A 14,625-nucleotide genomic window follows, 5' to 3' on the forward strand; every position below is an offset into this window, starting at 1 on the left:
AGGGTTATCAAGTATAATATTACAGGGATCATCTAAAAAAACCCTTTTGTGAAAATTAGAACACTTGATGTTTTAATCTGTCCGAGTAGCTTGATCCAAATCAGAACTGAAGTATTAGATTTAAAAAAAAAACCACACACAATGTCAACCAAGAAAATGTTACATTAGAAACACTTACTCTTATTTTTTTAAGAATATAAAGTGTTCATGCTTATAAAAACATCCCCTAATCTTTATAACTAAGTAATATAATAGCATTGAAATATTTTGTAGAAATGTATATTATTTTGTAGAAATACATATTTTTATATATAAATTTTTGCATGTATGGGTATTTTGCCAGTATACATGTACATGCTCCAAATGCTCAAGGGGGCCAAAAGAAGGAATCAGATTCCCAGAGACTAGAGATGCAGATGCCTTGAGTGGCCATGCTGGTACTGGGGATAGAAAATATATCCTTTTGCATAAAAGTCAGAGCTATAAACCATCCCGGTAATACATAACTTTATAGACACATATGTAGGATTGCCTTATGTTTCTTGTCAACAATAGACTTAGATATGAAATCTCCAACAATTAGGTATATTTCCTACTCTGGACATGTGTCACTTTTGTAGTCTTCCACTGTGAAGGGAGCAGTGGTGTTACTCAGTCTCTCTCACTGTGACAAGCAGAGAAGGATTTCTGGGCTCAATGAGATGTGGCAAAATTGACTGTGAATTCTACTCCTAGTTTCTAAGCCCTGTTGAGTTTCCACTCTTGTGTTCTACAAGTGCTAGTCTTTGCAGATATCTGGCTTGAGGGCAAGAGGTCACGTAAACAAGAGTACCACTGCCTTGTGATGGAAATGAGCCAATGGGACACTGGTGACTGAGGCCACATTGGCATATATAGATCTCACTTGCATGCAGCTCAAAAGGCTACTTCACAAAAGTAGATGACTAACTACTTCAACTCAATTCTGGGATACTCATGGTGTAAAATATGAAGTTTTAGAATGGTTTGAGCTGCAAAAGAGGTAACAGATAATACACTGTGATTTTGACATTTAAAATGTCACTTGTTTCTAAATATAAAATGAACTCTCATTACCACAGCTAATTAAAATTATTCATCTTGAGACATCTAACATTTGAATAATATAGCACAGTACTGAAAAATCCTCAGAAATATTTAAAACACTGTTAATGTCAAGTAATTGGGAAACAAAATACTTCATCTAACCTGCCTTTTTCAAATGTGTGGAGTTTGATGACTTAGGCTTCTGCATTAGTGGCACAGTCCAGTCATACTGTGTCCACGGACAGTGTGAGGAAGTAGTTCATAACGACTTTCCATCACTTGTATCTGAAACTGTGGCACAAGGTCACAGACACTTGGTTATTCTCTTTTTCTGTTTTTGTGAAGTCATCATATAAATGACCTCAAAAAGAAACAAGTGTTCTAAGACTAACATGGCACATCCTGTGATTAAAAGTAGGCCCATGCTCTTATTATCAAACTCTAGATGCTAAAGACTATGCAACAACCTTACCCGTGTGGTCAGATTCCATGGTCTCTACCTCCTGGCATCTCTGACATATGTGTACTGAGGCAAGGTCACAGTTCAAGACTGCCCTTATTTGTCTATTAATGGATGGATGGTTCCTGAGGGTCTCAGTTTAAGCACTAAACCTTCTCTGGCATGCATACTTTGGCTGCCAGTATGTCCTCCTATAGTTCAGAGGCTCTGCTACAGCAACAGCATACAGAGGAAAGAAAATTACACAGTTTCCTTTTCTAATGGCATTGACTGTTTCCTGTCATCCACCCTTTTAGCATATGGGTGGAAAATGTAATAAATATTATCTGCAATCATCCTAGTCTGAACTAACTCCTTGAGTTTTATACATTGTTTTTCCCTTTCCTATGAATAGACGGTGATTGGATCCACAGGTCCCATAAATAAGAGTGACATAGTTAAATGCACATGAACATCTCCAAGACATCTAAAGGTTTAAAAATCGTAACTTACCAGGCTCCCCTGATATCTTACCTGTAGAGTTGGTGATGTCTTCTCCATGCTGCCCCAACTCAGCACCCAGACTTGGTCATGTGACTTGTCATAATGCAATTTGACTGGTACAGGGTCTGTGCTTACTGCCTGTAATCAAGAACAATTGAAAACCGAAGTCTTAAAACCTTGAAAAACTGCAGTAGAAATGAATGAAGAGTCCTGTAACTCAGGAATGAAATTAAAGCTATATTTGGCCAGATACTTGATATTCTACACTGTGCTAGATTAAACTAAAATACATTATTCAAACTCATTCCCATCAATATATGGACAATTTTATATAGCATTGTGCTCAACTGTCTGAATGTGAATTTGAGTCAAGGAGAGCTGTTAAGAAAATGAGTGTTTATAAAATATGATATACATGCTCACTACAGTTCAGTAATGACACAGTTTGACTGTGTTTCTATTTTCAATTTTCATCATGTTCATGAAGGATCTGAGTGAACTGATGTAAGCAGAGAAGACATGCCACATCTGAAGTAAAGGTCTTATGAGGCCTAAGGACAGATTAGAACTCCATGATGGCAATGCTGAAACACCAAGTTGATATGGTCTGGTTCATCATAGTAACCTTAAAAGAAAAACATTGTTTACCTGTGTCTGAAAAAACAGAGTTCCAGCTATCAGTTACAGCCATGGAGGGTATTAGCAGGCCATCAACTTCTTCCAATCCCTAGTGTCATCATACAGCATCAACAGCCTACAGCAGCAACTCTGCTTTCTTGAAATCAACACAGGCACTTGAAAATGCCTTGATTTTGACTTTCTGTTGTTTTGTGCCTTAACCATTTGTGCTTCTATTTCCACATTGGAACCTGTTATTCAGGACATGATTCCATGTTCATGTCATAGCCACTCTTGTTTGGCATAGAATAAGCAATTTCTTCTTTTGTTTGATCTGATAAATGTATTGCATGGCCTGGTCACTCATGTATGGCAACAGTTTGACCATTCAGCTAAAATCTGCTACTTAGTTACATAACTTTATTTCTTTAATCTCACCAAAAATTTCTTTAATGCACAATGTCACCATCCAAAAACAAGTGATATTTTTCAATTTTTGTGACATTGTTGTTATATGAAGAGTATTGTTCTTATTTATAATATTATAAACTATTTACAATATGTATAATATTGAGCATCTATTTTAAATACAATTATTGGAAAGCAAATTGTTGCTAGGAAATCATTTTGTTCTCCCTAATTTCTGCCTGTTTATATTATAAAAACTAACAGCTGTAAGGTAATTTACTGTAGTTGTTAGTTATGTGTACTTTCTAAGTTTATAATATGAAATAAATTATATTTAGCCAAACTTTATCCAATAATGACATTGTAACTTCCCAAAGTTGATGAAAATTAGCAAAATTCCACAAGATATAACTCACAGTAATGTGCAGTTCTTAGTGGGTTAGTAAATGCTAAATTACAATTGTGGTTGTGTATATAGAAATTGATATTTCAATTTGTATTAGAAATTTAGATTTACAGATATCTTTTTTATAGTTTTATAATTCATAGTATTCAAGGATTACTAAAATAATGAGTAGATTTTGAAAAAGAGCAGTTTAAAATTTCTGTACTGTTCTTCTCCCTTCCTTCTTGGATGTTATAGTTGTATTATAGTTTGTGGTCCAGCTAAGCAGAAATGTTATGGTGTGTGTGTTTTGCCGCTAAAACCACTCAGAAGTCACCCTTCACTTTGATAGACACCACGCTTCATAGCTTCTCAGGGATTCTCTAGTCTGTGCATTGTAACCGCTAAGTTGTTCCATAATTTTGGAGAATTCTGCTCGACTTCATAATCCAAGATAGCCATGTAACAACCTCCTCTGCCCATTTTTCACCCCCTCCTGCTTTGAATGCTGTCTTGAAGGATGTTGTTTCAGGTTTTCAAGGCAACTTTGAGTTGATGCAACAGTTTAAGTAGGAATAGGAAGTAGTTGAAGAGGTAGCAAGAGGAAAAAAAAAGACTGAATTTTCATCAATGAACTTCAGTTGTTACATAAACTACTAGACTTGGCATTATTAAAGTAATTGACTAGTTTTATTACTCATGGAATGGCTGTGACTATATTTACATAACTGTTTTTGCATCAATGCCAGATGTTGCATTTAAGTTTTTGCATGCATTAATCACTAATTTTTTTTCATGAGCAGCAAAAGGAATGCCTATCAGTGAAGTGGGGACAAAGCAGGAAGATTCCTTTGACTTTTCACTTCTTTTGTTTTATATTTTAAACTTGATTCATATGTGGTTATAACAGACTTGTTTGCATGCTGCCTAAAATAGAATATACAGCAAGTCACCAGACTGCTAAAGAAATAGCTCAGTATAAACAATACCAACAACCAGGAAAAGCTTTCTGTTACGTCGTCTTTAAGAATACAGTAGGGAGAAGATGCTATGATGACAGTTAGGATAGTCACCAATGCGAGTACAGGGGAAGGCCTCAACTTTGGTGCCTAGCTTTGTTGAATTCAATGGAAGGCCTTATCCTATCTGAGGAGTAGATGGGGGCATGGGTTGGAGGGGAGTTGAGGGGAAATGGGAGGAGCTGAGGGTGGCACAACTGTGTCTGGTTGGTATATAAAGTGAATAAAAAATTTTAAAAAAGAATACAGTAGAACTCCAGCAGTGGTAGCTCACGCCTTTAATCCCAGCACTCAGGAGGCAGACACAGGTGGATCTCTGTGATTTGGAGGCCAGCCTGGTCTACAAAGCCAGTTACAGGACAACCAGGGCTGTTATACAAAGAAACCTTGTCTTGTAAAAAAAACAAAACAAAACAAACAAAGAAATAAAACAAATAGTACAGTAGGATAAATGATAAATATTTGTAAAGAACAAGAGATTCTAATGGGAATTTTCTCTCTGATAGAGGTTAGATAATGTTTTTGCTCTTACAACACATTTCCTAACTAATATCTTACATGGATGCACAGCAATCCACAATCCACAAGGGTTAGAAAACTGTGGCTGGGGCTGGAGAGATGGTCCAGTGGTTAAGAGTACTAACTGTCCTTCCAGACGACCTCGGTTCAATTCCCAGCACCTACATGGCAGCTAACAACAGTCTGTAACTCCAAGATCTGACACCTTCCCACAGACATACATGCAGGCAAAGTGACAATGTACATAAAATAAGAATAAATTATTTAAGAAAAAGGGAAACTGTGACTGTCCTGTCAGAGGCTCTCTACCCATCTACCAGGTACTGCACTACTTCCCATTAGGGGGGAACCTCTATGAACACAAAAGGTGTTCTGCCTAGGTCCTCCAGTTTGTACCTCAGATATATAAAGACCTGAGAGAGACTGTTATATTTTAGAAGATGAACAGAAACTCAAAGAGGCCCCAACATCTGTGGCTGTGTGTCTAGAAGCAGTACAATCCATAGTGCAGAGCCAGGAAGACAAACACAGAATGCATCTTGTTCATGAGCAGTCATTCTAAAACCCTTCATGTAACCTAATAGCAAAACCTTTGGAAGGCATTATGCTTATTTTTCTTATAAAATAAAACTAATAATAGCTATTTTCAAAAATTCTTATGACTGTTTGAATAGGTAGTGGATATCTGTGCCTGGTGACTATTAAGCACTACTGAACTACCATTACTGCAACTACCGTAAGAACTGGGCTTCAGTAGAGCTCACTCACTTGGCAGAGTATTACAGAACATGCTCTTCAAGAAGCCCCTGGTAGTATGCAGATGGGTGCACACTAGTAAATGTTGGGTTATTATCATGATTATGTTATTATTATTACAGTTTCTTAATAATCAAATGAAGATATTAGACAAAATAAAGAAGCAGATTCTCCATCTTTAAAGAATTTACAGAGTAGAGCAACTGATATGAACTTAGAATAACTTGACATGTTTATAGATGATTATCTCCTTGAGAAATTCCTGTATTCAGGCTGTTAGCGAAAACACATCTACTCTCAGCTCTCACCATCCATTTCCCAAAAGGAATAAGTGTCATATGCTTAATTTTTACAGAACATCTGTAAGTATACTTTTAAAATGTAGCTGATCAGAAAAATGGAATATATGCATTTGAAAAGTTAGAAATGTAGAACTTAGTAAATGCATTTATTTATTTACCAAGAATAAATCTGTTAACCTGTGATGCATAATACAATTTAAGAGTATCTGAACATTTTGTAGGAATGACTCCTAGTATTACTGTGAGAATAAGCAAGCTGCAAAATTATATACCATGCCAAAGTTAATTTCTGTTATTAAGTAAACTAATACTGATTTACTTACCCAAAATTATTATACTCCACATGTTTTTGTGAGTACTTTAAGTAAGGGCCTTTAAATTTTGAATCTCCTAATGACTTATGTGGGGCTGGGTTCCATTCTTAGCTTTTATTATTGGTTCTTATAGGAAATGGTTTTAAAGTGTAGCAGGATTCTTCAAACAAATGATATGAACAAGTATAAACAAATATCCTAGGGTCATCTCCCCATGACTTCTCATCTTTTAACCCAAACAGTACTTCATGCAGTGGATACCTCATGGAGTGTCCAAATGTTTGACATTGTGACATGATGGCATTTCCAGATATGTTAGACCATGTTCATACATAGTTGAGGATCCAAACTCCACAGGGCTATAGGGGCACAGAGTTGATCTGCCTACCTGCACACACTACTTTTTGTGTTTATTTATTTCTAAGTTCAACCTATCATTTCTTACTTAATGAAAATTATATTTGTCAAAAGACAGTTATTTGGGTATAATGGCATATATGCTTATGTCTCTTCCAAGTTCAGCCTGTGGTGAATTTCACTTTGTGCTTTGCATGGTTTATTTTACTCTATAGGTATTACTTTTCTACAAAATTTGTCATCAGACTCTTCCACCAGAGTCTCCAGAACAAACACATACCTTATGATTCTGGAGAGAGGCCCTCTTTTAAGAAAAAGAAAGGAACCATTGCAATTGACTTAGTGAATTATTCTGGCTATGATTTTGTAGATCATTTTTTCTTGTTGACAATAAACTAGATTTTGTGCACCACTTCTTCTGTGCTTTCTCTGATACTATACAGACAATTCTATAGCAACACATTGTCTGAAATTCTGTTGAAATATTAACCATTCCTAAAATACTTTTCAAATAGCAGGCATGTTATTGTCCTACACTTTCAGGCTCTAGAATGATTTCTCATGTAAGTACTATTGTTTTGTGGTGAGATAATCTCACCCCCTACTTGTTTTGTAAATGTCAATGGAAATACATTGGATATGCAACAGTAAAACAAAGGATTTCATTTGATGCACTATAATATTATAGAAGCATTGGCAGAATCATTCTTCCAGTAATATATATATAGTGTTGAAAGCTAAATTTCATATGTGCTTTAAGGTTAAATTTAATTCTTATATGTATCTATATTTTTGCTGACTTATAGACAATAATGTTCATATACAAAGGGCAAGCCCAACAAATACAAGGAGCTAAGCGTACAGTGCACTGCTCATGGACAAGGTGTGTTGGACTCTGCAATGGCTTGCTTTGTTAAAGGAGAAACAATGACAATAGCAGAAAGACACAGACAAAGTTCTGAGACTTGGCATGAGGGAAGAGTGGAGCACAGCTTGTTTACACGTCTGACAAGGATTGTACCAGCTGGCTAATTAAGTGAGCCTAATTTAAACTAACGATGTAGATTCTCAAGATAATGTGCTAATGGCTGGAGGAGACTGCTGCCGATCCCCAGAATGCTCCAGAGGTGTCACACCAAGCCACCTCCGCACCCAGGCAGTTCCAGAGGAGTCCTCCGTACCCAGGCAGAACAGATTCTTGTGCCATAGAAAACGAAATGAGGTCAGTTTTTTACCAGTTAATCATGTGTAAAGCTAAACATCATCTGTATGTCACTCTAGAAAATAATTGAAACAATTTGACATTTAAAACAACATCAAGTTTAGCGACAGTGTTAAATTATTGTTACTTAATACTTTTAGATACAGATAAAAATGATGTTGACAGATTTACTAAAAACAAGTATACAGATGTTTCTTGATTGCTATCAAATTCAGACCTAAGCTGGAAATTTTATATCACAAGAAACTAGTCACTTTTCTACAACTACTGTGTATCAGTACATCTTAAAGTTGGAACAATCCACAAAGACAAATAATGCAAAGGACAAAGGCAGATACGTGACATTGTAGATAAAGTTAGTATAAAATTCTGAGAACTGTGATAATGGTTGTGCACACTTACTATCCCAGCACTCCAAGGGAGGGCACAGGAGGATTACCAGTTCCTGCAAAGCTTTAGCCACGTATCTAGATTTTGTCTCAACACAGCAAGGCCTGGATCGTTTTATCTGGAGCAGAAGCACTAAGCTTAGCCAAGGTTTGTGCTAACCCCAGCCCCACGTAAGCTACTGTGATGTACCTGAATCAAAGCAGAAACCTTGAAGGGCACATTTAATTAAGTGTACTGTCTTCATTGCTGCTAATTCCAGGAAAAATGCATTTGCTTCTGGACTGTGTTGTTGCATTTACAAACAGTATAATGAATTCTTTAGCACTTTCTGCAGTGTTTAGGAGACAATTAATTTTTATTGTGGTTACTATTTTTGTACATAAGGGATGGAAAAAGAAATAGATACAAGCAGGAAGGATAAAGCCTGTGAATTTGGGGAAAAACAGGTTTCAATTTAGAGCTCAAGTGTGGTCAAATCCACAAAGTATATATTCTGTAAATTTTGTGTGTTATGTCTTTGGATAAAGTTTTAAATAGAAATAATATATTTCTTTTAGATATTAATGTGCAGTAATATTGTCTTTAAATTTTAGCTACATAGATTATCACTTCATGAGCATGGTAGTTTACGTAAACATAGAAATCAGTCATTTTAGATTTTTTTAAATTTAGAAAACAAAAAATTGGGGGTGTTATTTATCATCATAAATTTATGGGTATCAATTATCCAGGATATACAGAGTTTGTTTTCAAGCATTCACATTCTAACAGTAAAATCCACACACTGAAAAGGCAATTTAAGACAAGTATAAAGATAGATTATTTCATGCAGCAGGTAATAAAATTAGGAAACTCATTATCTGAAGATATGAATGAGCTAAAATTATATTGGAGCGTGAACAGAGAGCTTAAATAAATTCAAAATTACCTAACCTTTTTATTTGTTTTTAATAGAGAAATACCTGCATTCTAAATGCCTTAAATTGAGGTGGGGGGGATTTAACTTATTCAGCTAGTACCTGCCGAACAAACTCAAGGCCCTGAGTTTCATCTCTCCTACTAAGGGAAAAACAAGGGTTGGGGCGTAATACTAATGTTATTTAGAGAAAATAGTCCTTAATATATATCAAAATACATATTTTAAAAGGGAGTCGCTCAGTGGTTAAGCATTTAAATCCCATATTACACACACACACACACACACACACACACACACACACACACACACAAAAGCAGGTTAGAGTTGGTATTCTCCAAACCTGCTTAGTTGTTGGGTGGGTGTCAGTTGTTTAAAATTCCAGTCCTGCTCGGCAAAGACAGACTATCAGCAGATACAGACTTATCACTTTTTAATGCATGAATAACAAGTCATTGTATGTACGTACGTATGTATGTATGTATGTAGTTATGCCACATTTACTTTACGCATCCATTCACTGAAGGTCAGCAGTATTGAGTCCTTACCTCACTTTATGTGCTGTGTGGAGGTGTACAGACATGCCATTGCTGTGTCAGGTAACGATACCATTTTAATTTTGGCAAGCCTTTTCACTGCAGCCCCTGATAGCTCTTCTGTGTACATCCTTACTTATCTTATGCAAAAGTTCAAGTTTAGCTACATTCTTGTGAACCTCACTGTAGATTTCATTTTTTCTTAGAACTTCATAATGAGGAGCACCCTTTCCTGTGTTTACTGGCTGCTTACATTTACTCAAGAAGGAAACATGCATTCAAATCCTTGAACTCAGTCAATTCTATTTGTCAATTTTTCTGTTGAGACATTTTCTGTAGGTTCTAGATATCAAAACTTATTAGAAATATGAATGATATGTTTACTATATGTTATCTCATCTGAACTCTTTAAATATCTTTTTGCTGTCCATTATGTCTATGACTTTTGAATTACCTATGTCTTTAATTTCTTATTCGATTTGGCATCAACAAATCTAGTGTGCTGTAGCTTCATGCTTGGTTTCTTCTAGAAGTTTATACTCTATATTTATGTTTGTCTTATATTTTAATTTTTGTAGGCTGTGGTGTTGGATAAGGGTACAGCTTCATTCTTTCTTGTATGCATTCCCACGTAATTGAAAGATTAAAATATTTTTACTGAAACTTTCTGCTATTATATGCCAAATATAATGTATGAATATATTTAGGAAATTTTGAATTTGTTTTCTACTTTATTGATCAATATGTCTCAGAGTGTTACTTTGACTAATGTTGCTTTGTATAAAGTTTATGAATAAGCAAATAGAGGTCATTCAATTTTATTACTCTTTATTGACATTGATTTGGATACTTGGGATGACATACAAATGTTAGGATGTTCTTGTCTACCTTTCTTAGCTCCTTCTGTTAAGATTTTGTTTTGAAGCCATAGATCACTGCAGTTGGAATTAACATCTAATCAATATGAAGTTTTCCAAGCCATGGGCATTAGCTATATTTCCATTTTCCCTTAATTACTTTTGGCAATATGTTATAGCTTTCCTTGTATACATTTTGAACTCACTTGTTTAAATGTCTTATCATTTGGTTATATGCTAATAAAATTATTTTATTGTTTCAGAATATTTACTATTGGACAATTTTAGTAATGTGAGACTTGTGCCCTTTGTCCATCCAAATAAGGTTGGTGGAACACTGCTTAACTTTCATAGAGCTGAATTTTGGTTTCAACATTTGACTTTCTTTGGTATTCACTATTTCACTTACTTCTACTGTTTCTTATAATTTATTTTTTACTTCTTTGTGGTTAAGGTTCACCAATTAAATATCTTAATTTCTCCCATAGTTTTAAATGATGTAAAATCTTGGAGTATATTTAGAAATGGATATTAACCTGTTGACTTTAAAATGCATTAGCTTTTAAATGAATAATTTCCAATTTATATTGCTTTCAAATCATACAGGAAACTCAAAACCAACTTTGAAATGGTATAATCACTATCTCTTTTCATTACCCATGAATTTACCTAAATTGAAATGTTTCTTCTTTACTCTGTCAAGTGAGTATATCTTCATTTCACTAGGATTCCTGGTGGAATTTCTGGAGGTCAATACCAGTTTTGCTTATCTAAGAAGTCCTTAAATTTTGTCTCACCTTTAGAAGACAGTTTTTCTGGGTGTAATATTCTTCATGAATTTATCTGTCTCTTTTTCCATTCTTTCTTCCCTCTTTCCAGCCTCCATTTTCTTTTCCTGATGATTAATTTTTTAAAGTTTTAGTGGGTGTATCTGTGTTTCTGTATGTGATTGTGTGAGCACACACATGTTGGGGAGAGTACTCGTGTACATGCATGCAGAGGCAAGAAGAGAACACTGAGTGTCTTTCCCTAACACTCCCAGTCTGCTCTCTTCAGTCAGGCTCTGTAACTAAACATTAATCTTGCCATTTAGCAAATACTGTCTGACTAGGGAGCTCCAGAAATGCACCTCTCTACACATCACCTCTCCCAACACTGGCCATGTTCAGCTTTTTTATTTCTTTGTAGATGCTGGATATTCAAATTCCAGTCTTTGTTATCACACAGCAAGTGAGTCTGCTTTTGCTTGTCTTTAATGATTTTAATTCTTCCATCTCATTTTGACACATTCAAATGATATATTTGTTAACTGATTGGTCAGAAGCCTTTGTCTGCATTTCTCTTACTGTTTCTAAGAACCACTGAGAATTGAGTGAGCCATTATGGTTTTGGCCACTTTGACCCTTCCTTGTAGATGAATGAACCCCTGGGTATTTTTCTTGGTGATATTTATTGTCTATAAAACTGTTGACACATTATTTTTTAATGTTCTAACATTTTATTTGCACCTCTTTTGCTTTTGGAAGTTTACATTCAATCTATCTATCAGAATTATGGTGTCTCTTGAGTTCTTGAGGTTATGTGTGCTTCATCTATTTTTTCTCTCATTACCACCATCAGCCATTTAAGTTCAGGAAGACTATTTCCAAAAATATTATAGTTTCCAATGCCTAACAATAGTTTGCAGAAATTTTAAAACTTTGATTTGATGTGTGTGTTTGTGTGTGGATACATGCATGCTGTGTCTCACAAGTAGAGGTAGGAAGACAAATTTGTGGAGTACACACTGTTCTTCACCATAGAAATTAAACACTAATACAAACACATGCTGTTTTAAAATTTGGAAGAGCCTACAATCCCACTGCCAGAGAGTCTGGGAAGCAGGGAGGACACTAAAAGAGATATGTATGGTAACCTGGAGAAGGGTTATGGGAAGAGATCTCCTAATTGGATTGGAAGCCTAGGGGAGGGAAGAAGAGAGGGGGGATGTAGGAGAAAGAGAGGGGGAGAAGAGGAGGGGAGAGGAGGACACAGGAGAGCAGGAAGGTTGTATTAGGGCAAGAATAAAGGAGAGAAGGATGAGAGATACCATAATAGAGGAAGCCATTATAAGTTGGAGGAGAGATCTGGCACTAGTGAGATCTTCACAGATCTACAAAAATGACACCAACTGGAATTAAGGCTACCTTAAATGACCTCCCCTGATAATGAGATTGATGATTACCTTATATACCACCCTAGAACCCTCATCTGGTGGCTGACACCCACAGCTAAAAACCAAACTGAACTCCTGGAACCCATTTGCAAAGAGGAGTGATGAGCAAATGAATCAAGACCAGGCTGACAAAACCAACATGGGCAGCCGACCTAAACAAGGGGGAGCACATGGACCCCATACTGATGACTGAGAGTCCAGCATGGGACTGATCCAGACACTGCCCCCACAACCTGGGTGTCAGAGAAGAGGCCTCGGCAATTTATGGGACCTTGGAGAATAGATCAGTATTTATTCCTAACATACAAATTAACTCTGGGAGCCCCTTCCACGTGGAGGGATGATCTCTCAGCCTGGACACATGGGGGAGGACCTAGGCCCTTCTGAGGATTATATGACAGACTCTGAAAATCCCTCATGGAAGGCCTTTCCCTCCATGGGGAACAGAAGGGAGATGGAGTGGGATGGTGGGTTCAGAGGAATGGGAGGCCGGGGGGGGGGGAGGAGGGGGCCGAAAGGGAACTGAGAGTAATATACGTTAAAAGTAAATAAAATATATAACAAAATAAAATAAAAAGAAAATATGGAAAAAAGAACAGAAGGAAAAAAATTTGAAGAGAATGTTTCCAAAATTTGTCTATTAAAATTGACACAAACATACAACCTTAGAAGCAATGTTGCTTTTCATATGTAACCTTGAGTACTGCATGTATGTTCGTGAATTTATTGTTATGTACAAATACTTTTGTATATGAGATTTTTGTATATATAATCATATATATATATAATTTTATATGTAGTTATGTATTTAGATATGACATGTACACCAAAATAAACTACATAAATGTATAGCATTTTTTTTATATTAGTCAAATTTGAAAATGCTTTAATTGTTCATTAATTTTAAATAGAGCATTGTTTCATATGTACAAATACTACTAATTTTAATTATTTGTGAAAGCTACTGTCACATTATCAATAACATCAAACTATTTAATTTTGAAATTATGCTTATTGTTATAGAGCAATTAGAAGATCAGGTGTTAATGATTCTGGCTGCATTATTATAGTCACTTGATTAAACCCGTGTGTGTGTGTGTGTGTGTGTGTGTGTGTGTGTGTGTGTGTGTGTGTGTGTATGTGTGTATTTGAAATTGACTAACGCCAGGCAGTGGTGGTGAGTTCGAGGCCGGGCTGGACCGATAGCCTCCAAAACAATACAGAGAAACCCTATCTCATAAAAACCAAAAAAAAAAAAAAAAAAAAAAAAAAAAAGAAATTGACTAACTTAACACATATTGTTCACTTGCTAACTCTGAGCACATGCCCACTACGATTCATCTCTGGGAATAGTTTATATTATCAGAGCCCTTTACATGAAGTTTAACATCATTCTAGACAATTTCTGTCTGTGGAAAAAATTACCAAGTTATCAATAAGGAACATGCATGTCCAATGATAATTTCTCTGCAAGTCTGTGTCTACAGAAGACTATAAAATATTTGATTGAAGATTTTGAGGTTATACTTGATTTTAAATTGGTAGATATACAAACAATACCTCCTTAATTATAAATAATTAATTCTAGTAAATTTTTACAGTAATATAATACAAATAAAATCTACATGAAAACAAAGTCTGCTGTATTAATAATTGCCAGACCTAGTAGCCAGAAAGAATCAAATGATACACACTATCCATTTTGATGCATATAATGTCCAAAATTTGGAAATAAACATGGTGGCAAAATATATGCAATAATGTATTTTGGGAGGATTGTTAGGTAGGTGTGATAATGATATC

The 14,625-nt window shown here is 35.6% G+C and overlaps 1 protein-coding gene across 2 annotated transcripts in view; it reads right to left on the minus strand.

Moving 5' to 3' along the window:
• Fstl5 (follistatin like 5) overlaps positions 1–14,625 on the minus strand; it is a 579,517-nt gene that overhangs the window by 45,461 nt on the left and 519,431 nt on the right. For both annotated transcript variants that reach the window (XM_040752632.1, XM_040752631.1), the window contains exon 14: positions 2,039–2,146. In XM_040752632.1, the coding sequence (XP_040608566.1) occupies positions 2,039–2,146 (108 nt within the window). The remainder of the gene's footprint in view (positions 1–2,038; positions 2,147–14,625) is intronic.

Source organism: Mesocricetus auratus, unplaced genomic scaffold, assembly GCF_017639785.1.
Source record: "Mesocricetus auratus isolate SY011 unplaced genomic scaffold, BCM_Maur_2.0 Super-Scaffold_100009, whole genome shotgun sequence".
In the NCBI taxonomy this organism is placed as follows: domain Eukaryota; kingdom Metazoa; phylum Chordata; class Mammalia; order Rodentia; family Cricetidae; genus Mesocricetus; species Mesocricetus auratus.